Source organism: Tyto alba, unplaced genomic scaffold, assembly GCF_018691265.1.
Source record: "Tyto alba isolate M040663 unplaced genomic scaffold, T.alba_DEE_v4.0 Super-Scaffold_20, whole genome shotgun sequence".
NCBI classification, from domain to species: Eukaryota; Metazoa; Chordata; class Aves; order Strigiformes; family Tytonidae; genus Tyto; species Tyto alba.
This window is the reverse complement of record NW_024881283.1, coordinates 8,192,928-8,216,382: the sequence shown is the minus strand read 5'-3', so window position 1 is coordinate 8,216,382 and position 23,455 is coordinate 8,192,928. Positions and strand designations below refer to the sequence as shown.

Below are 23,455 nucleotides of genomic sequence, written 5' to 3'. Positions count from 1 at the left end.
GGCGTGCACCCCGCTTTGGCTGGCACTGCGTGTGCTGTTCCTAAGCAACATCTAATAATAATAATAAAAAGAAGGGCTCCTACAGACACAACTGTGCTACATTCAAGCGGGGGTAATTGCAAGGCGAAGCACGAGCTCTGACTCTCCAAAAACCTTTTCACTCCCAGAGAAAAGGATGCGTCGTCCTGCCAGGAGCAACTGGATGAATTTCGGAAGCTGGTCGGGGCCGTGAGGAAGTGGCTGAGGGAGAGCGAAGGCAAAATGCCGCCCGCTGAGACCTCCCTGGGCACCCAGGAGCTGCAGCAGCGCAGGCAGCAGATCCAGGTGGGCAGAGGGAGCCGGAACTGGACTGGGAAAGTTGGCAGCTGGTGTGGACGTGCTGCAAAGTGGAATAAATCCCATCAAGCCGATTGCTGGGAGGTGGTTTATGGTCTCAGGAATCCTGGGCTCCCCTGTTGCTGCTGGGGTGTGTGCATCCAGTGATCCCTGGCGTGCGGAGAAGGGAGCAGTGCAAAGGTCCTTTTGGGCACTGCCTGGTTTCCCTTCCCTCTCCCCTGCTTGCTCTGGGCAGGATTTGGGAGCGGGAGACCCGAGCAGCCTCGTTTTTGCTGAGTGTTTCCCTTCGCTAGACGTGGAAAGTGGCCTCCAGTCATCCGAGCCCCCGCTCCTCTCCGGCACCGTGATGCTTTAAATGAGGATATGCCAAGGGTTTGACTCAGAGGCAGAGCAGCGTCTGCTGAGTCACCCGCAGCCCTCGCACCCCGCGGCACGGCGCCGGGCTCCAGCACGCTTCCAGGCTCTGCCGAAAGCTGCGGGGACCGGACTCGCGCGCGGCTGGGTGGTGCGGGGAGGAGGAGGAGGAGGAAGGAGGCTCCTGAAATGGTGGGAGGGACACGAAGTTTTCCTTTGACAGACCTAGTTCGGAAAGAGTTTTTCACTCTTCGTTCCCCCCCCCGACAAAAATAAAGGCGCCCAATTTCCCGCTGCAGCCCGCGTGCCGGGCGCTGGCGCACCCCTGGGTGCCGTGTCCCGGTGCCACTGAGTCACCGCGGAGGTGACGGGCGAGGGAGGGAGGGCTGTGGCCGGGGAAGCACGACCTCCAGTCCCGGCTTTTGCTTTTGTGCAGGATCTCCTAGAGGAGTGGAAGGGGAAGGGGGCCCAGGTGGAGGAGATCGGCCGCAGAGGGACCCTCCTGGAGAACCTGATTGTGGAGATCACGGCCCCCAATACCCCGTCCAAGGCAGGTGAGTCGCAGCCCGCTCTCCCGACGATGCCTCCTTCCTCAGACCTCTGCTCTCGCCCCTGCATCTTCTCTGAGCCTGCCTCAAGCAAAAAATGGGGTGGTTCCCCCTTTTTATCAAACTTCAGAGGGCCTGTGGTGGTCTGAGTATCACGGGGCTCAGCCCCACGTTCAAGTCACTGGTGCTCGTTGCATTAACGCAACAGCCAAGCGCTCGGAGCCCACCAACTTGACTTAATTTGCTGTAGCATAACGAGCACTGAATTACCCTGCGTTTGCCGTGAGCCCAGCGTGGGGACACGTACTGCTGCTCGGATGGAGCGTGGGAGCTTCAGGCTGCTGCAGCGTGGGGGTCCAGGCTCCCAGCCCCGCAGGCAGCTCGTGGAGGTGGCTTCTGCTTTCTCCTGGTGATGTGCTTCAGCCTCCTGAGGGCTGGAGTGTTTTGATCAAACTCTAGTATCTGGGTTTCCTATCTGGATGAAATTTCAGACTGTGATATTCAGACGTGATTTACTAGTCCCCTTTTTGGCTTTAAGTCTGTGAAGCAATGAGATTATGTCTGGTTCGTTTGGAAGCCAACTAAAAGATGTCTTCCAGCTTGTGAGAACAAGTCCCTGGACTCTCATCATTGATGGGCTTTTATGGGAATTCATGGTCGAGATGTTTGTTAGGGTTAACCTGAGGAGTAGTTTGGTGGGAAACCTCCAAGAGAAGCGGGGAGAGGCTTGTTGTGGGTGACCCACATGGTCACCCGCGCGGGGTGACCAAAGCTGCAGCCCCTTAACATCCATTAAAGCTTTAAAATGTGTGGTTAGAAAGAGAGAGACTTACCCAATAATGTTTCTGATGAATCCCCTTTTGGTTGTGAGCGTAGCTGCGATAACTGGTGTCCAAGGAGGGGACACTGGTGCATCCTGCGTGGAGCCTCTTGGCAAAGAGAGCGTGTCTGTGCACCAAGGCGGATTTAAATAGTTTCATCTCATTAGAAAAGGAGGATGTGGGGGAGTTAATCTCTTCAGGGGAGGTGTTTAGTAGTCTCACTTGACACCGTAATTCACAAAATCGTGCTCAGGGTAGCAGCTTTCCATGCGTGGAGGTGGCCAGTGGTCCCCGGTATTACGGTCCACGCAGGAGCCACGTCCACGCTGGTCTCTGGGCGATGTTGGGCCGGGTGCCCAGCTCCAGGCAGCTTCAGCTCTTCTGCTTCTGGTCCAGCCAGGCAGAAGCAGCTCCAGGAAAGCGCGGGGTGCCCGTGTGTCGGGAGGGGGAGAGATGAACCCCGCTCCAAATCGAACCAATGCCGATCGCTCGGCGCCGAGCCGGTGGGCTCATCGGCACCAGGCAGGGAGAGGGGGAGGAGGCCCGTGGAGACGCCGCGTCTGTGCTTGGTGGCCGGTGTGGTCCGTGTCGTGGAGGGCCGTTCGTCACTTGCTGTCTGCATTCCTAACACGTCTGTCTTGTCCCTCTGTCTGTCTCCGTCCCCTCTGCTCAGGTACCGCGCTGCCCACTCCGGGAGGGTCAGCAGGCAGCGTGAACGGATACCACACGTGCAAAGGTGAGCTCGCTGTCACCGCTGTGCCGGCACGCGCGTGCCGAGGCCGCCTCGCCGTCTCCCTGTCCGTTTTTGTCTGTGCATTCCCATCCGTGAGAACACAAACCCCAGTGTGACACCGTCGGCATCCCGTCGCGAGCGAAGTGAGCCTGCCAGAAAGGCTGGAGAATTCTCAGCCGTGCCGCGCGGTAGCCAGAGCCACGGGACGGGCAGGCGGTGCTGGAGGATGTAGGTCAGGCTGAAGGACAGAGAGGGGGCAGCTTTGGGGAGTGACAGCACCCTGACCACCCCATCAGATGGTGGGAAGGAGCTGATAAATGGGAGATGGTTTTAAGGCCTGCAGTTAATTTTATTGGTTCTAAGGGATTATAACTGCATCCAACCCTTCAGTTTGAAGAGCAATTTTAATTATTGCCCGTTATCTGCTGTTAGTTCACCGGTTCAACGAGCTAATAGGTGCGTAAAAATGGCTTTATATTTTGGTGTCAAATTTATTTAACGCTGTATTAGCAGTGACATTGCAAGGAGGGGGGGGGGGGGGATGGGGGGTGCTCAGCTCGCATCAGCCTCACAAACACGAAGGCATTTGCTTCGTTTGCAAACTGTCAGCATGCATCCGCGGTGCAGCTGGAAGGGCCCCTCTGGCGCGGGACGCGCGGATGATCTGACATGGCTCTGCAGACAGACGGACGGCAGCCTTGGCCTCTTGCTTCTCGTGCTTGGCCGGCCGGGGCTGCCCGGGGCTAGATCAGTACCTGATAGTCCAGGTTAAGCCGGGCAGCGCAGGCAGCGGTCCTCATCTCGGGCTGCTTTTTTTTGGGAACAGATCTGACCGAGATCCAGTGCGACGTGTCGGACGTGACCCAGCAATACCAGAACCTTGGCGCGGCGCTGCGGGAACGCCAGCAGCAGCTCTCGGCGATGCTGGAGAAGATGCAAGAAGTGGAGGAGGAGGCCAGCTCGATGCTGAAGTGGTTGGAGTTGAAGGAACGAACGCTGTCGGAGCTGGACGCCTCCTCCTCACCCACCAAGACGGAGACGATGAGAGCCCAGGCTGAGCACAACAAGGTAACTTCTCTTCCAGAGTGAAAAACGGGGATCTGAGCATTTCCTCCCCAAAGGATCTCGGAGATTAGCAACAAGGATTAGCAACAAGGACCTGCCCTAGGCTAAGGAAGGGCTTTCCCCAGAAGGGATCCCAGGCAGGTCCGTGGAGCAGGAGCCCACGTGCTGTGCTCAACCTCTTGGCTTCTAGACCTGTTGCTTTCAGGCATTTGGCTCAGGGGAAAGGAGCTTATCTGTAGCCCTCATTGCTGGGTCACTCCAACTTCTCTCCTGGAAAGCAGTTCCCAGCCTTTCCCTGCTCTTGGAGCCAAGTTAGCTCACAGTATTGCTAAAGAACAAAAATATTGCAAAGAACAGGAATTGTCCAACTCCAGCTTGTAGCTGGTCCTTCATTCCTTCTTGGTGATTTCATTCTTTTGCCCTATATCTGAAGAAGTTAAAATGATTATTTTCCAGGCATTTCTGACTGAACTGGAACAGAATTCAGGGAAGATCCAGAAGGTAAAGGAAGCACTTTCTGGCCTGCTGGAGAAATATCCAGATTCTCCAGAAGCAGCGAACTGGAAGAAGATGCAGGAAGACCTGAGTAAGTGCCTGAAGCACTTAGTGAGGCTTCTGTCTTGAAACATCACATTAGAAGTGGTTTGGGATTGCAGGGCAATTCCAAAGTCACAGCAGAGCCGAGTCAATTCTGATTAAAATTCAGTAAATAACAAACTTATCTCCAAGCTGTCTGGTGTACAAGGTGTTCCTGAGATGAGCACTGTTGTGATTAATGAAATCTCTATGATGGATGTCTATTTTAAAGACCTGCCTCCTTAAATTACTTCTTAAAAAAAAAAAAAAAAAAAAAAAGAAAGAAAGGGAGGGAAAAAAAAGCATTAGAGACACAAGTTGATTATTTTGATTAAAAGCTTCACTGCTTGATATAAAATTTTAGTCATTAGTAAGGCTATCCTAGGAAATTAAATGTTTACTAAACAAGGCTGTGTATTTAAAAGGAAGCCCAGAGATTCTCTTCTTTGAAATAGCAGGAACGTGTTTACGGAGTTCTCCGTCCAGGAGATCTGAATGTGCTGTGTGAGGACTGATACACATGAGAGTATCCTCATTTATCGAGCCAGGGATGTGAGATGGCTCACCCAAGGTCAGACCAGCTCGTGGCAGTAGTGACTAGAGCACAGAAATCCTGCTTGCAAGGTGTTATTTTTCTATGAGCTTCAAGACCACGTAGCCATTAGAAATGGGTAACGGCTTATTAGATGGAGAGTGAATAGAGCCATGCTAGTTTTATTGAAAAGCCGAGGAGATTTCCTGTTGGGGAAACCATGGGGAGGGTAAAAAAACCTTCTTGATGGAGGGGTGGGCTGCCCAGGAGCACAACCACTGCCAACACGGCCGGTGCTTCAGATTGCAGGTGGGAAAGAGCCAGCCAGGCGACGGCCGAGCGGCAGCAGAAGCTGGAGGAGTCAGTGAACCAGCTGGCCACCTTCCAGGCTGCCGAAGCCCAGCTGCGCCCTTGGCTTCTGGAGAAGGAGCTGATGATGAGCGTGCTGGGACCCCTCTCCATCGACCCAAACATGCTCACCGCACAGAAGCAGCAGGTCCAGGTGAGCTGGGAGCTGCCCACGCATCTCCACGGTGGGTTCGGGACAAGGAGGAAGGGGAGGGTGTCTCATCCGGTACGTGAGGAGGAAGATTGCACGTGGAATTATTTGTCTTGCAAGAGCTCTGCCATGCAGTGAGTGTCGGGAGACCTCATGGCTCCTCTCCCAAGTCCTCCAAACCCCGCTGGGAGCAAAGTACTGTGAATAACTCGAAACGGGTGCAGTGCTTGAGCTCGATTCCCCGCACTGGATTGACTCATCAGTGAATCACTTGGCCCCGCTCGGAGAGTGAAATTGCTTTAAACAAGACCTGTGCTGATGCTCAGCAGGACTTGCTAATGCTGCCCCTCCGCCTGGCAGCCTGCCCTTTCCATACCTCCTGCTTCTAAATCCTAACATGTCCGTAACCGGCCACATCATAAAATCAAATGCCCCAGTTAACATAATTAGATTTCCTCCTCATCTAACTGGTTTACGTTACATTACACAGCGGTAGGACAAATAAGAGAGAGAGCAAAGTCCTGGAGTCGCAGACCTCTCCCAGCTTTTTAAGTTGCAAGGTCACAGTCAATCGTGGTCAACCCAGCCCCAGTGCCATCCCGCCCCAGGGCTTGTTCCTACTGATTCCATGGGCTGGATAAAGCCCCTGAAGGTCTGGTTTGTTTTGACTGTGTGTATTCGGAGCTGTCAGTTTTATGCAAACATTTTTATGTTATTTCTGTTCCAGTTTATGTTGAAGGAATTTGAGGCGCGCCGACAACAGCATGAGCAGCTCAACCAGGCAGCTCAGAGCATCTTGACTGGCCCTGGAGACGTTTCTCCATCCACTAACCAGGTGCGGGAAGAACTCCAAGGGGTTAATCAGAAATGGTCGGAGCTAATGGAACGCCTCAACTCCCGCTCCAGCCAAATTGACCAAGCCATAGTAAAGAGCACCCAGTACCAGGAGCTCCTCCAGGGCCTCTCCGAGAAGGTGAAGGCGGTTGGGCAGCGCCTGAGCGGCCAGTCTGCCATCAGCACGCAGCCCGACGCCGTGAAACAGCAGCTGGAGGAAACCAGTGAGATCCGCTCAGACCTGGAGCAGCTGGAAGAGGAGATCGCAGAGGCTCAGACCCTCTGTGATGACCTCTCTGTCCTGATCGGGGAGCAGTATCTCAAAGATGAGTTAAGGAAACGCCTGGAGACGGTGGCACTTCCTCTCAAAGGGCTGGAAGACCTGGCAGGTGAGACAGAGCACGGAAGTTGCTTAAGAGATGTTGGATGTCAAACTTCCCCCCCCCCCCCCGCTCTTTGCCAAAGGGCTCTCCCATCACTGTGTTTCTAAGAATAGTAGGGGGAGCACCATTTATCATTTTTTAGGGTGCTTCGTGGGAGTTTTAGGTGGGGCTAAGCACTGGAGAGTTCACACTCCAGCCAAACCCGAGCCTGGAGAGCGAGCAGAGATGTTTAGTCCCACTGCTGTGGCTCTTCAGCGAGCCTGTCTGGCCTGCAGCCGTGTGGCGTGTGCTGTGCTTGGAAAAAAAACCCAGGTGGCTCCTGAATTCAGAAATGGGGCCTGGAGAAGACCCAGTGGCCACCCTCTAACTTTGGGATGCCTCTTCTGGTTTCTAAGAGGCCGCATTTCGAGACCGGTCGGGGGAACTGAGACTACTGCGTTATCATTGCCTCTTACTACTTAAGAAATTTATGAATCAGTGGGCAAAAAGGCTAGTGATGCAATGGAAAACTCCTTCCTGTTAATCAAAACACAGTTGGTGCATCTCAGATGATTTTAAATAATTGCACTTTGCTTATTTGATTTCAGCTTAATTGTTGCGTTCTAATCTTATTTCCATTTCAGCCGACCGGATGAACCGACTGCAGACTGCGCTTGCAAGTTCCCAGCAGTTCCAGCATATGTTTGATGAACTCAGGACCTGGCTAGATGACAAACGGTGCCAGCAAGCTCGGAGCCAACCTATTTCTGCTAAACTGGAGAGGCTGCAGAGCCAGATTCAGGAGCAAGAAGAGTTCCAGAAGAGCCTCAACCAACACAGTGGCTCCTACGAGATGATTGTAGCCGAGGGAGAGTCTTTGCTGCTTTCTGTCCAGCCTGGGGAAGAAAAGACCACTCTGCAAAACCAGTTGGTCAGCCTCAAAACACACTGGGAAGAGCTCAGCAAACAGGCTGCTGATAGACACTCTAAGCTCAAGGACTGTTTGCAGAAAGCTCAGAAGTACCAACGGCACACGGAAGACCTCCTGCCTTGGGTGGAGGACTGCAAGGCAAAGATGTCAGAGCTGGAAGTAACTCTGGATCCGGTGCAGCTGGAAGCGACTCTTCTGAGATCAAAGGCTTTGCTGAGTGACGTGGAGAAGCGCCGCTCCTTGCTGGAGATGCTGAACAGCGCTGCCGACATCCTGATTGATGCTTCTCAAACCGATGAGGACGACATTCGGGATGAGAAGGCTGGCATCAATCAGAAGATGGATGCCATCACAGAAGAGCTGCAAGCCAAGACTGGCTCCATTGAAGAAATGTCACAGAGGCTCAAGGAGTTTCAGGAGAGCTTCAAGAACATTGAGAAGAAGCTGGAAGGGGCGAAGCACCAGCTGGAGATCTATGATGCACTAGGGCCACAGGCCTGCAGCAACAAGAATTTGGAGAAGCTCAGGGCACAACAGGAGGTGCTGCAGGCCCTGGAGCCACAGGTGGATTATCTGAAAAACTTCACTCAAGGTCTAGTAGAAGATGCCCCAGACGGGTCCGACTGTTCTCAGCTCTTAAGCCAAGCTGAGGTGGCTCAGCAGGATTTCAGAGCTGTGAAGCAGAAAGTAAATGACTGCTGTACGCTCATGGAAAACAAACTTGAAGGGATCGGCCAATTCAGTAGCCGGGTCAGGGAGATGTTCTCTCAACTGGCGGACCTCGATGATGAGCTAGATAGCATGGGCCCCACCGGGAGAGACACTGACAGCCTTCAGTCCCAAGCAGAGGACGTTCGCACGTTCCTGGGCAAACTCCACAGGCTGAAGTCTGACATTGAAGCTTCTGAGAGCGAATGTAAGAAGATGCTGGAGGACGAAGGGAGCCCCGATTTATTAGGACTGAAACGTGAGTTGGAGACGCTGAATAAACAGTGCAGCAAACTGACAGAGAGGGGCAGGAACCGTCAGGAGCAGGTAGAAACGACACTGTCTCGTGTCGAGGACTTTTACAGCAGGCTGAAGGAGCTGACCCACATGACAACCGCAGCAGAGGAGAACGAGGCGTTGCAGTGGGTGGTGGGAACAGAGGTGGAAACCATCAACCAGCAGCTGGCAGACTTCAAGGTAAGTCTTTGTGCTATAATGTTTCTTAAGTGGTATTTGGAATTTGAAGGTCTGTCTAGTGTCGTGGTCTTTTGTGTAGGGCCTCTGGTCTTCAAGCTATCGCGGCTTCGTGGTTTGTTGCTGTATGTCAGCATTTTCAGTGTAGTAAAATATCCTTGCTCTGCAGAATAGAAGGTCAACTGCTGGACTTGATAGTCTGTGGTGAAAAGGTGCAGGAAGATTCTGTGATTGCGAGGAAAAAAATTTTTCCCTGTTCGACTTGCGATGTGTAATGTTGGCATGCCAGTACCCTGTCGGCTTGTAGAGGTGGTTGGCATTTAGATTTTGGGGGAGGGAGGGATGTTCTTGAGTCCATCTGAACTGTAAGTTGGCATCACCTGAGAGTCGAGTCCAGATTGAATCATCCTGCGGTCTTTCTACCCGGCCCACCCTTACTGTTTGTTGTTCACTTTGTCTGGGCCACATATTATGTCCGTTTTGGGGTCCTTGGGTACTGATAAAGCCACAAATAAACTGTGGGACAAGGGATACACACAGGGAATAAAACTAAGGCAAAGTTTTGCTGTGGGCGGTTCACGTTTCCATCAAAGAGCTGATGGAGACCAGCAAGGCTTGCATGAAATGCTGAGAGGGAAGAGTTGGAGTGTGCTATTTTTTTATACAGTATTATGGTGTTGGGCCATGCTGTTACACTACATTAATTATATTAATACTGCTTAGAAATTCCCTTGCTGTGAAACTTCTATTACTGATATGCTCGGTAGCTGATGATCAGGCTGATTTACATCTGGCTGCTCGTTTCCTGGTGTTAATGCGGGGCGGGAGGGGGAGGCATTTTTACAGCCATTTACTCTTCATCTCATGGCTAATTGATCCCGTTCCACCACTTAATAGCTCTGTGAAACCTTCACCAGGACAAGGTACTTCTGTTTTGGGGGTTGCCTATCCAAAAAAAGAGCTTGGAAATGTTGCTTACGGGGCAAACTCAAACTCATCTGATCTGATCAACTCTTGTGTTGGGCAGTGTTTTGGCTTGATCTTAGATTGATGGAAAAGATTTAACTTCATCATTAAATACCACACAGTTGCTTGGAACGAATATATCCAAAAAGGAGTTTCTAGTCCTTAAAACCAGTGAAACTTTCCTGCAAGGGAAGGGATTATTCCTGGCCGAGCAGCTCTTGTTAGAAACGGTGACAAAACCCAGCATCGATGCAGATTGCTTGGTTGGCCGGGCTGGTGAGCAGGGTTGGCAGGCGCAGCTTAACCCATTGTAGTGCTTGCAAATGGTCTGTATCTCAGTGACCTTGAGAATGACCCTTTAAGACAACGACGGCCTGGACTGCACGAGCCAAGGGTGCTTTTGGGGGGGTGATCTGTCCTTACCAGGAGTCATTCGTTGGCCATTGAGGCTGTGCGCTGTAGCTGGGGGGTCTTTGTTGGTGGAAAAATGAAAGCTGCAGCAGTGATGGTAGGGTTTTGCTGTGTAATGGCTGAGAATAAAATGGGGGAGAAGTAAGAAGGGTGGATGGAGCAATCGCAGTTACGCAGCAGCGTTCCACCCATGCGCGGTGCATCCAGAGAGCAGGCATTTTTGCATGAATTGTAAATGTTTCAGAGTCGATCTTTGCAAAGCATCACCTTACGGTTCTCTCTAAGGGCAAATGCAATCCCAGGTATTGATCTGCACGTGGAAGGGCATCGCAGTGTACGGGCAGAGACTGTACCTACCCTATACGTGCGGGAGGGAGAACGGTGGAGGAGTCTGGCTTGGGCTCTGGGGGCAGCGGGGAACACGAGGGGCTTTTTGTGGTTGCACCAGACTTTTATTTCTCAGCGCCTAAGACAATATCACAACTGTCTCCCTTCTTGGATTGCAAACAAAATGTGGGCACAGTGTGTCCAGGGGGACCAGAGGCAGCTCCTCAGCTGGGCAGTGCTCCCTGGGGTGGCGTGGGGACCATGCAGCTGAGCGTGGGGAGGAGGATGGGGTGGCTCGGGCTCTCCGGGAGCGGTCGCGGTCCGTCTGTCCAGAAGGCTCAAGTGCAGGCAGATATTATGTCTTAAGGCATTAATTTTAATGAACATCTGTGTAAATGAGATGCAAATTAGGCATGGCCCCAGGGCTCCAGGCAAGTTGCCAATGCAGCCCTGACAAAGGTGGGCACTTCTGGACTCATTGTGTCCAGATTTTAATAAAGAAGATATATTGAAGGCTCTGATGGAGGCCGTGAACAGATGACTTTTGAAGCAGCTGACACTTGAAACTTCCCATATATATTTTTTTTTTTTTCCTGGCTACAAACAGCCCTCAAACTTGCCCCAAAAGGCCACAACCTACAACAAACCCTTAACTTTTGGAGAACTGACACCCGCACATTTCCTCTCTCTCCCCCAGCCCCTTTCCCGTATCCCAGAGGGACTAATCCCGGTTACGGGAGGGACGAGCCCTCTCCCGTTGTAAATGCTCCTCCTGGCCGGGTTTCTCCGAGGCGGGAGGCTGGGAAGCAGCTCTCGGATCTTTCTTGGGGGGAAGCTTTGTCTGCAAGAGGTGTTTCAGTTCAGCGAGCGGGTGCGACGGTGGGGATGGCTGCACTGAGGGGCTGAGCCCACGCCAGCTCCCACGGCCACCAGAAGGCAGGATGGCGATGCGGGGTGGACCTGGCCTTCCAAGGGGTGGAAGAAGAGCAGGTAGGGGACTGGTTCGGAGCAGCACTTTGTTAGAGGATTGTAAGAAATCTATCTGGAAGAGACTTTAAGGGGTCGTCTAGTTTAGCCCTTAGTTTTGTGGTGAGATCAAGCGCAGCAGAAAGGCATTTCTGCGGTTTGGAGTCTGTGCTTATATGGCCATCCTGGTGGGTCGCTTCAGATACAGCTATGCTGCAGAAGAAATAGCTTGGGCTTAGCTTATGTTAAGCTGTCAGAGCAGAAGAACCTCATCTTAACTCCTGGGCTTCAGCACGAGTTTAACCCAAGTGACTGTCTTTCCATTGCTGCCTGTCTGAGGAGCCCCTTTTTGGTCTAAAAGGGGTACTAAAAGCTGGAAGAACTTTCCTGTGTTGTGTTTCCATGAGCACCACACGGCCGAGTCAGGCTCTTTGGCACAAGGGACAAGTGACAGCCACCAGCTCTTCCCCCTCCGCTCTCTCCACTCAGGTTTCTCAAAGCTTACGCTAATATTAAATTTTAATGACTGGAATCAAATGAGCTACAGTTGAAATGTTACTAAACATAACAGCTATGTTGATTCAGTTTAGCAAACAGCAGAATTCCTCAGGGAAGCGATTCCCCAGGTACAGACAAGAGACGGAGGGTCACACAGAGACAGAGGGGTTTTCTCCATCGCATGCTCTCCAGCATCAGCAACTCCCGAGCTAGAAGACCCCGAGTTACAACCCTCCCTCCTAAAGATTAGGAAACTAATTCTGTGCTTTGCATATAACACGTGGCTGATCTTCCTTTACACGCTCGAGAAGCAGAGGTGAGGTTTGCTGGTTTGGAGCTGTGGTGCCAGAAAGCCCCAGGCACGGGCTCCTCCTGTCTGGCCAAAGAGCATCCAACAGCCTGGGCTGCGGAGAGCTGGTGGAGTCAGATTCTTTGGTGTTTTTTGGGAAGACATCTGTGCTGGGGTGGCTTGGCCTCCTGGCTAAGCGAGCTCAAGCCTGGGGTTTGTTTACTTTTATCTTTTACACAGTGGATTTTGAACTTGGGTTTCAAAGCCTGGCTAGTACTTAGGGTTGGCAGTTCTGAGCTGGGGCCCTCACCGTGGTAGTTTTGGACAAACTCAAACGTTGCCATATTTCACCTACAAAGCCGAGCGTAACGCTCAGCCTTGGGTCAGAGGCGCTAGCAGAGATTTTTTCAGGCTTGCTGCAATACAGAGCGATGCTCGGGAGGGGAAGGACGCCGTTGCCTCCCCATCCGTATCATGCCAGAGTGGTTTTGCTTCCCTGGGGACACTTCCCTCCCCACGACAAAGATGAGAGCAGGAGCAGGGCAGCCTGCCGGCCTTCTGAGTTATGCTCAATGGCCAGAAGGGATTTCTGCAAAAGTCTGGAGAACTTGACCCAAAACAAAACCCGAAGGAAAACGTCAAACTTGACGTAACCAAACGGTCGCCGTCGCGTTCCGATCGGTGCCGTTGCAGCTGGCAGAAGGGGCAGGCGCGTGGCGATGCCTCGGCGCGTGGCTGGAACTCCGTCGACTTGCCGGCCCCCCCCCCCCCGACCCGATGCCCCTCGCCCCCCGTCACCGCAGCTGCCCCTCGGCCCCCGTCTGCCGGCGGCGTGGGGGGCACGGCGGAGGAATGCCGGCGAGCCGGGACCTGCCGCAGCTGGCACAGGCCGCGCCGCTTATCCCGGCTCTCGCTTCTGAGTATTAATTAAACCCCACCCTCGCCCCGGACGGAGCGGGGTGGGGGGAGAGCAGGAGGGGGTCTGCCGTGGGGAGCAAGGGACCGCCGCATCCGACCCCCCCACAGGCAACGGCTCTGGGGAGCGGAGGGAAGAGATGGGATTTTGAGCTCCTGCCGCGGATTTTTGGGGAGGTTATTTGAAACCAGAGTTGCTCAATGCGATGAACTCGGGCACTGCTCTTTCACGCTAATAAAAGTTTTATGCCGGAGGATGGAAAGGGGGGAGGGAGAATCCCTAGACAGCGATAAGCGAAGCTGCACTCCCATTTTATTTTAGAGCAGGTCAGGTCGTCCAGGGCCCGTGGAGCCCTTGTGCCTCCAGCACCCTCTTTGTCTGCTTAAATAAAAAAGAAATCAGAAAAGAAATCCCAGGAGGGGTGATGCAGTGAGTGAGTAAAGCCCTACACAGACTTACTCATCTGCTGCTGTGTCTAACCCTGCTCCGGGTCCTCCCCGCTTCACCCTAAGTAAAAGCAGCAATTAGCCAGGGCTCGTTAGGAGCCCGCACGGGCTCCCGCGCCCTCCCTGCTGCTGCCCCCCTTTGCAGCAGGAGGACGTGGGCTTTCTTCGGCGCTCTATTTATGACTCTCTTAATTCCCCCCAACCTTTCAGATGGGCAGCTGACTCAACGGCACGATCAGAAATGCTGCTGTTGCTAATAACTGTTCGCCTCGTGCCCGGCGTCCCTGGGTTTCTCCCAGGTGCTGCTGATTTTCGGGAGAGGGGGCTGCCGGTGGCACGTGGCACCCCTTTTGGGGGGGGGGGGGGGCGTACAAGGGTGCTCCTGGGCACCACATCCCCTGCGTGAGCTGTTGTCATTGCACGGGGCATGGACATCTGGGAGAGATGTGGGATGGGGACTTGACTGCCCAGCGCCATTCGGTGTCTCACGGGGTGGGTATTTCTCAGGAGGACTGAAATTGGGTGGGGTTTTTTTCCCCAGAATTTTTACATTTGCAGAGCTGGGGGACGGCGGGCTGGGGACGAGCACGGTCCCTGATTGCACAAGTGACCTTTTGTGATCTTCCCTTGTCAGATGCACGTATGACGATCTTAAAGGTCTTTTCCAACCTTAGTGACTCTGTGGTTGTATCTCCGGGACCAGCGGCTCTGCTCCCGCTGCTGCCGAGCTGCTCTCAAGGGCGGGCAGAGGAAAACCAGCATCCCATCTCGGGATCGCGGGGCTGAACTGGAGAGCAGGAGCAAATCTGTGTGTTGATGGGGCAAGGTATTGGCACCAAAGCATTTACACTCAAAGCCTTCATTTCTCAAGATGACACGTTTGCCACCACTAGCAGGCATGTGTGCTCGCAGGCGATGCCCGAGCACCTGGCCTGGGCCTCCAGGGAGGCTTTTTTTGGTAACTCCACACTCAATCATATAGCCAAATACCCCATGGGTGGGGGTGCAACGCTGACGGGGGCTTCAGGGGTGGGTGGGAGAGGGGAGGTGGGTTTCTGGGATGGGATGGGGCAGGGAAGGGACACACTGCCACTTGCTGTGCCCTAGCCTGGCCGAGGGTATTTTTAACCCTTCTGTGCCCCCGGAGGAATGCGTGCAGCTCCCGACAGTCGTCCGGTTGGGAGCAGCTGGGTGGGACTGGGCTGGGAGTGGGGACAGGCTGCACAATGGTGTCTTCTCGTTGAACGCTTTCCAGACCTACTTAAAGTATCTCTGGCTAGTATTTTCAGCATCAGCAACACACGCAAAAATGCCTCCTCTCTGACAGCTGTTAAGCTGCCTTAAAGGCACCATCTCCCCTCGTTGGAGAAGAGGATGATAAATGGGGGGCGATAAGCGCGGGCTGTGCCGGGTGACGGAGCTGTCACCAAACCTGGCTGGGGAGAGTGGCCTGAACAGAGCTGCAAAGCCTTGGTGGTGTTTGGTGCCCTCCTAACCTGCTAATCTGGGGGTGTTGTTAATAAACGTGTTTGCACAAGAGGGACTTGAGTGCGAGCGGCCCCTGCAGCCTCCTCGTTCCTTGGAAATAAATTTTATTGCAAAGGGAAGAGCAAACTTGCCCCTGGAGGTTGTCCTCCCCGGTGGGAGCGTTGCTGGTGTGCTCGTTCCTCGGCAAGCTGCGGATGAGTTTGACCTTGACTTGTCAGTGGGCAGGCAGAGAGGCACGGGCACTTCCCTGATCCCGAGCAAGCCAAGAACGAGAGCAAATTAAGCCAAGAACTGCTGAGACCAACCAAATCATAGCGAGGCTTTTTTTTTTTTCTTTTTGACCATAAAACAATTAGGCTGTGATGAAATGTTCCCTTTCAGGAGCCGGCTTGGGTCACTGCTCCAAAGCCACCCACTTGCAGATGCTTCGGCGACCCTGCCAGGTTTCAGCTGAGGGAGATGGCCGTAGGAATGTCCTCTCACAGGAGCGCTCGTTAGCTGGTGGTGGTGACACTTTGCAGTGTTTCCAGGAGATACTAAAAATACCAGCTTTGCATAAGACCGGGAGAGCTGAGGAGCTGAGGGAGGAGGAGATGGGAAGCTTTTTGTCTGCGAGGGCTGAGCAGAGGAGGGAGAGGAGCTCGGTCCCAGCGGGATGCGGCCGTGGAGGGGGGTCCATGGGGAAGCGCGAGGTGGAGCGGACGCGGGACTTGCCCATCACCCCCGGCATCCGAGCGAGTCGCCGTTCGCCACCAGCGACGGGAGTGATTGTGGCCGCTGGGTCTGGGGCAGACAGGGGCTTCTCTGGGGAAGGGCTCGGGCTCGGATTAGTCACCACAGCGTTTCAAGAACAATTGCCAATTCTTCTGCCGAAGGAGTGGTTTAAAATGTCTCCCATCCAGAGGATTCTCTGGATGATAACACGCTTACCTCACTTCCTAAAGAGCCTCCAGAGCAGTTTATTAATCACCCCATCCCTCTCCTCTCCCTGCTGTCCCCGATTACTCTGGCGCTGGGTGAGGAGCAGCTTCTGCAGTTTTCCATTTCCCCGGGGTGGGCAGTGGGGTGGCAGCACCCTGCTCGTGGGTGCTGGGTCACTGGCAGCACAGAGCGAGGTGGCCGGAGAGCCCAGGGTGCTTCATTCACTCTCGTGCAGCACCGGAGCAAAGCCTGGCAGCCACCGTGGGGAATTTACGGGAAAACTGGGCATTTGAGGACAAAACGGGCATTTCAGCAGGTTGTACCTCCTGTGCCCAGCCGAGCTCCCAGCTGCGAGGACCCTGGCACGTGGCTTTACCCTTCGCTTGCAGTCCTGGTTCAGATTGCTGCCGGGCTGGTTCGGGGTGCTTTGTGCACACAGATGGGGTCCCCGGGGAGCCCCAGGCTCTGCAGCGATCGGGCGTTGAATGCCACAGTGTGGGGCTGTGCCTGAGTGCTGCTGTAACACGTGGGCTCCAGGCTTCATTCAGGAGAATTATTTATACCAACATCTATATTAACTGCCTTGCAGGGAAAGCGCTACGGTGCAGCTCCAGCACCTTCAGCAGAATAAAATGAATTTAAAAATGCAGCGCTCGCTGCATCTGTACATCCAGACTGAGAAGATTTCTCCAGGAGTTGTTTGGGTTTTAGCCTCCTTCTAAAACTTTTCCAGTGGAGGTGCAGATCCCCGTGGAGCCAACTGAGGTTTCTTCCCCCAGCCCTGTGGAGGAGGGTGGGTGGTGAATGAACAGGCTACAGGTTGAAAATTGCTGCTTGAAAGGCGCGCTGGCTCCCTGCATCCCCAACAGCCCTAGCCTTTGAAGAGAGGCATTGCCTGGTGGCAGAGGCCTGACATGAAATCGGTTTGAAGTCAGCTGTAAGCCAAAAGGATAAGGGAGCACCCAGCCCGGCACGGTGGGATGGGATTAGCCCGGGTGCTCTTGCCTGGAAGAGGCTGAGAGCGCGGGGCTTGCCCACGCAGCGCCGAATCGGCAGTCGCAAAGATTTGGCAAAAGGAGCAAGTTGAGGAGGAGAGCAACAGCGCTGAAGGGGAGATAAAGAAATCCCTCTGACCTTCTGACAAATGCAGCGAAAGCTTTAAAAAGCATGAATCCTCTGGTAAAAACCCCAGCAAAACCGAAAAAGCAGTTTCTGAGGCGGATTTTGGGTGCGCGTGATTTGGCTTTGTGCTTTTACTGCGGCGTCTGAGGGAGGCTGAAACCCGCCTCGAGTCCCTCGATCAGGCTGGAGGCACCGCGGGGTTTATCCCCTCTGCCTTGCTGGGACATGGCACCATGTCCCAACCCAGCGGTCCCTCCTGCCACCACCGGCTTGGTGACCCTCACGGAGTCGGGTGGCGGGGGGACACGGTGAGCTGCACAGAGTCAGACATGGGGGACGTGGGCAGCAGGACCTGTAGGGACAAAGCTCATGGTGCAAAGGGCAGGAGCTCTCCTGCATCCACCCTCGGCCAGGCCGGGCTGCCCTGGGCACCAAGGTGAAGATTAAAGGAGCTTTGAGGATGAAGAAGGCCCTTGGTTGTACCCTGGGCTCATTAGCGACATATCCATCAGAGATCTTGAGCTGTCTTTGGGCTCTCTTGCTCGTCACATAACACAGGTCCCTTATTTCCAGCTGCTGAGATGCATTAAAAGAAAGCTAAAAATATATTGGTTTCCAAATACTGCTTTCCCATGTAAACAGTGGCGGCAGCGGCAGGCAGGATGTAATGCAGGCATAAACAGGGTGACATCACCCCGTGACGGGGAAGGCACGCGTCCCCGCGCTCCGGGGCCGGTGGCCATATGAGGAAAGCTTGAGACCTACGTGTCCAGGAGACAAATGAGGATGCTCCTACTTGAAACAAGTCTGGGAAAACCTCCGGGTGGGTTTTAGCTGAGGGTCTTTATCTGCAGGACGTGGCTGCTGGGTGGCCTGGGGTGTCTCTGGGGCACGAGTGGGTCTGGGCTGGGTGACAACCCTCGGTAGAGCTGTTTGATCCTCTCCCCACGGCGGGCTGGCTGCCGGAGCACGGGCATCCCAGCGCCCGAACGCATCGTTTGCAGCCGTGAACCCCTACTCGGGCTTGGCCAAAAGGTGCTGATCACGGGGAAAGCGAGAGGAGGTTTGGTGACTGAACAAAAGCCGGATGAGGGGTCCTGGTGGTCCGTTCTGCCCACCGCCACCATGCCGCAGGTCTGGTGAGCTGTGAAGTGAGCAGATGCACTCTCCTGAGCTCGGGACTGCGGCTCTGAAGCTCTCTCAGCCCTTTATTTCAGTCCTGGCACTTGCTGCTGGCAGGGCTCCGCATGCCGGCGTCGCTCGGAGACACCTGAAAGAACAAAAATTCAGACAGGACCTTCACACCCTGCCCCATTCTTCCCTCGCACCGCCACAAAGCTCGAGCGAAGCCCTGAAGTTGCAATTCCCAGCACCCTGCGGCTTCCGTCCCCATCGCTGGGGTGGCACTTGGTGGCTTAAAGCCATGACTTGGGGAACCTGCGAGAGCTCCGGCTGGGGTCTTCAAGCCAGGCACAGCAAGGTTTTTAATTGGCTTTAGTACTTGCCGAATATTTCCCTAATGGTTTTAGAGATGGGGGGATGTGTTGGAGGAAGACTTGGCTTGCTCCTGGCACGTGACTCGGTGAGGAAATGGGAAAAGAATTTCTGGCTGTGAAACGGCAGCTCCACGTCGAGATCGCTCCTTCTTCTTCGCAGTGGAACAAAAAGCCTCCGCGCCCCAGCCCGGATGCCTGGGATTCCTCGCGGAGGGGCCCCCGGAGCGGTAACGGTCCTGCTCCTGCTCCGCCAGCTCCCGGCCAAGGTGGTAGCGGGGTAGCCGGGGGCGGCTTTGCCGGAGCGCTGGCACGGCGCAGCCCCCCTGCCCTTGTTGTTTCAGCTGCGTTGGATTAATAACAGGGCCCAAGAGCTGGCGTGTCCCCCGCCAAGTATAAAAATCTGGGCTTTGGGACGCTCCTGCAGTGTTGGCAGCCAGGGCCGGAGGAGGCTGCGGGGGCCAAGCCCTGACTCTCCGTCTGTCTGTCCAGGAGGGCTGGGGGGGGACGTGGAGGGGACAGTCATGGATGGGCAAAGGGGCTCCCAGGGGCTGCTTGGGCTCCCCCTCACGCCGTGCAGGGCTGCAGGGGGGGGGCTGCTCGTACACCCCTCTGGGGTCCCCACTCCCTCCCCGCTGTTTTCCATGGTCCTATTTAATGACAGAAATAAGAAAAGGAGTTCCCAAAGATCTCCCGGTGTGCAACCGGTCCCGCGGAGGGCTTCGGGCCGTTTAACGGGCGTTTCTCCTCCGTAGCCCCAAACCCTCCCCTTCCACACAACATCCATTCCCATCTCTCCGAAAGGAGAAAGTCCCTTGGGGAAGACGGTGCTGGAGCTGCTGTGTGTGCAGTTGGTGCCGGGGGACGAAGGGTCCAAAGGGCTTGGGGACGGGGAAGCCGGGCTCCCACCGCAGCCGTGCCACGACCTTGGCCAAGCCCCAGTGTTTTCGGAGACAGCAGGCACCTGCAGCGCCGCCAAAAAAAAATCAGGCTTTTTATCTCCCTTGGCTTCAACCTCTCAGCTATAACACAGCCACGGCTGGGTGGGAAGGCTTTTGGTGAAGCTGTGGCACGGCACAGTGCAAACTGAGGCCACAGCCTCCCGGCATTGGCACTGCTGGGCTGCACGGTGCGCACTTTTATGTATTAAGCACCTACCCAGGCTCTCGTATTTTTATCCCGACGCTATAATTCATCCCCGAAGTAGCAGGCCGGGTGGCTGGTGGGGTGGGTTGTTGCCTGGAGATGCGTGGAGGCTGCTTCAAACCCTCCTGTTTTCTCTCTTCCCAAGTCTGTGACTTCCCTCAGCATCACTTCGCAGCGGTGATTCACGCGCCCGGGCTGCCTCCCTCTCCCAGCCCTACAGCAGCCGCTTTGAACGTTCCCCATCTCTTAACCCCAAGGGTCGGGGTGGGGAAGAGGGTGATGGGGCTCAGGATAGTGGGGGGGGGGAGCGTGATGCTGCCCCAGCACTGGGGCTGTAAAAATTAGTTTTTAGGCAGAGGAGCCGGCGAGCCACACGGTGGCAAGTTGCGGGTGGGTTTTTGGCAGAAGGGTTGGTAGCGCCGGCTTTGTTGAAGGGAAAAACGGTGTTTTGGGTGTTGGCGGTTTTTGTTTTATTTTTTGTTTTTTTTTTTTTTTTTTTGTGATTTAATAACTCGGTTCTTTGTGCAGGGGTGGGTGTGAGGGGAAAGAGGGACCTGGGGAGGGGGGGTGGTGGGGGGAGGCTCCCTCCCCGCGTGGGTCTCGGCTGAGAAGCGCCTTAAAACGGCGTTAGCGGGGAGGGGGGGGGGGGGGGTTGGAAACGGGGGGGCCGGGCGCGGACAAAGGGCCGGGGGAGCGCGGCTCGGCGGGGCCGGGGCGCGGGGGGAGCCGGAGCCGCCGCCGAGCCAGGGCGTTGCTGCTCTTTGTCGGGGGCTGCCGCCTTCCCCCCCCAACACCCCCCCACACACCCCCCCACCCCCCCGGAGGAGGGGCCAGCCCCGGCGGGGCGGGGAAGGGGCCAGTCCCGGGGCCGCCACCGGCTTCGGAGACACCCCCCCCTACCCCCCCTTTCACACCCCGCCCCGGTTGGGCTTCGGTTCCCCCCCCCCCCCCCCCCCCCCTCCGCCTTCCCGGGGGCTGGTGGAAGGGCGGGGGGGAAGGAGCCGGCCTCGCTCCGCCCCGCGGGGCCGCCCCCCGCCCGCCCCCGCCTCCCCCCGCCCTCCGCCGGGGCTGGCAGCGCCGCGGGAGCCCGGTGCTGGCGGCGAGCGGCGGGGCCGGGGCGTGCGGCGGCCTGTGCGCGGCTCGGCCTTTTGTTCCGCCGGCGGGAAGGAGAAGCTGGGCGGCGGAGGAGGAGGAGGAGAAAGAGAAAGAGGAGGAGGAGGAAGAGGAGGAGGAGGAAGGCAGCGACCCGGGCGCGCCATGCATCCCGCCGCGCCGGCCGGGGGCTGCCCGCGGGGGCGAAGCGGAGCCCCCCGCCCCCGGCCCGGCCGCTGAGCCGCGCACAAAAGGGGCCGAGAGCGGCGGGGAAGGGGAGGGCGGCCCCGGTGTGTCCGTGTGGGTCCCCGTGGGTCCCCGCCGCACCCCCACCCCCCCCACCCCCCACCCCTTCACCCCCCCGCCCCGCCATGGCCGGGCAGCCCGGGGGCGCGGAGCCTGCCACCGGCCGCCGGGAAAGTTAGTGCGAGGGGGGCCGGGAGGAGGAGGAGGAGGAGGAGGAGGAGGAAGCAGCAGCAGCAGCAGCAGTCTCCAGCCGCGGCTGCTCTCCGTCCCTCCCGCCGGCTCCCGGCAACTTGGGGGATTTTCGTGCCGCTCCGTCCCCTTGCCATTTTTGGATGCGTTTTATAGCCATTTTTTTTTTTTTCCTGGGGAGAAAGAGAAAAAAAAAAAGCCAAGACCCAGCAGCCTTCCTCAGCCGCCGCAGGACTCCGCCGCGCGCCCCGACCGCCGTGCGGCAGCCGGTTGGATTTTGGGGGTTTCGGTGGCCCCGCACGTCACGGCGGGGTGACGGGAACAACAATGCCATCATGTTTTTGAGACAGGAAACCTCCGAGTTTGCCCTGAATGAAGAACTTCCTGTGTTTAAACTTGTACGAATATCCGCTGACAAGCTCAGTTCAAATGAAAACACGAGAGTCGGGGGGAGAGGCTAATTCAGACCAGCTGGACTTCCACGGGACTTAAAGCTGGGCAGAAAATGCGAGGAGCCGCTCGCCGCGCCGGCTGCGATACGTGAGCGGCCGGGACAAGCAGTGCCTTTGTTATTAAAGAAGGACGGACGGGAGAATTTAAGAGCTTCAAACTCTTCCGCGGTTTCCATCGCCAACAGCGCTTGGGAATATTTTATCGAAGCTGTCGGGTTCGGATGGTTTTTGCTGATGGATGGGGGGTTTTTTCGGGGGGTCAGGAGGGATGAGATGGGTGGTTTTGCTGCTCAGGACCGCCGGTCGGGCTGCTGAGCCGGCGCGGTGCTGCCGACGCACCCTCCTGTCCCCGTAGCGTTGCTGCTTTGGGATTAGAGTCTGCCACGGCGGGTTTGGGACCTGCTGGCCGTGTGATGCGTCCTGCCGTGGCGGGCAAAAGGTTGCCGGCGCGGTTTCGTCATCCGTAAGGACGAGAGCATGGGCAAACCACTGAGCCGGCCAGACTGTTTACGGCAGAACCGCACTTGTCTGGGGAAGGGCGAGGAGGAGGATGGTTATATAGAGGATTGCTACGTGCCCCAGCGGTCGATATACGACACGATGAGAATTAACGAGCAAATCGATCAGGGATCGAAGCTCAACCAACTTTCCAAGAGCACGCTCGGCAAGGGGGATGGCAGCACCATATCCAGCAACGGGACTCTGGGAGCTGCCAACGTCTTCGAGTCCAGGGCGCCAGAAATGAAGAAGTTGGACGAGCGAGTCATCTTCGACGCGCTGAAGCTCAGCAGCGACGTCTCCAAGCCGGCACCGGCTCCGCCGAGGAGGCGACCAAACCCTGAGAGGAAGGAGAACGTCAACCGGCGGTCATGGAAATCCTTCATGCCGCCAAACTTCACCGAATTTGCAGAAAGGATGGGGGCTTCGCTGAGCGAGGTGTCGGAAGCGGGCGCCTCCAACCCTTCCCTGCGGGATAAGCGAGAGTCGAGCGCCGTGCTGGCCGAGCGCCCGGGCCAGCCCGACCACGGCGAGCCCATGTCTGAGTCTCTCACCTTGGAGCACGTCTCCAAGTCATCCGGCGTGGCGGAGGCTCTGACGGCCAAGCAGTTCGGTGCGGATGGCTACGGCAGTCCCCGGGATGAGCGCCAGGCCCTGCTGAACGCCGGCGATGGCCGCGGTCGCGTCAGGGACCTGGCCAGGGCTCACCGGCTCCCCAGTGCCACCTGGCCACGAGCCAGGAAGAATTTCATCAAGGGAAGCCTCAGCGATGGGCACCAGGAGACCCTGGAGGCCTCCGAGTCGGACTGTACCATGGAGAATGTCAACCTGTCTCCGTGCCTTAGCGAAGAGCTGCTGGATGCAGGACTGGATATTCTCATCACCTCCAATCTCCGGGAGAAAACGGAGTCTGAGCTGAGATTTGAGGAGGACGAGCGCTGGGTGATGATGGAGGAGTGGGAGGAGGCGACGCTGTCAGAGAGAGGAAAGGCTGTTCTGGTGGCAGAGGAGAAGAAGAGCTGTTGCTTGGCAGATATTTCTGAAGAAAAGGAACAATTCACTGTTCCAGCGGATGGCTCTGCCCCCAGCCCAGGGACCTCCCGGTCCTGCGAGTCCCCGGGGGGTGCCGGCAGCCCCCTCGTCGGCACCGCGTGCTGTACCGAGGACGCGGCGGTGCAGTGTGAGGCCAAGGACTTGGCTCCGGGTTCGGAGCGCT

General features: G+C 56.1%; 1 protein-coding gene across 30 annotated transcripts in view; it reads left to right on the top strand.

Annotated features, from left to right (window-relative positions):
- The window catches only part of MACF1 (microtubule actin crosslinking factor 1), a 146,759-nt gene that overhangs the window by 84,024 nt on the left and 39,280 nt on the right, over positions 1 to 23,455 (top strand). For all 30 annotated transcript variants that reach the window (XM_042793755.1, XM_042793757.1, XM_042793753.1 and 27 more), the window contains 8 exons: positions 168 to 324; positions 1,127 to 1,244; positions 2,733 to 2,795; positions 3,619 to 3,860; positions 4,314 to 4,443; positions 5,268 to 5,467; positions 6,192 to 6,687; positions 7,305 to 8,776. In XM_042793755.1, the coding sequence (XP_042649689.1) occupies positions 168 to 324; positions 1,127 to 1,244; positions 2,733 to 2,795; positions 3,619 to 3,860; positions 4,314 to 4,443; positions 5,268 to 5,467; positions 6,192 to 6,687; positions 7,305 to 8,776 (2,878 nt within the window). The remainder of the gene's footprint in view (positions 1 to 167; positions 325 to 1,126; positions 1,245 to 2,732; positions 2,796 to 3,618; positions 3,861 to 4,313; positions 4,444 to 5,267; positions 5,468 to 6,191; positions 6,688 to 7,304; positions 8,777 to 23,455) is intronic.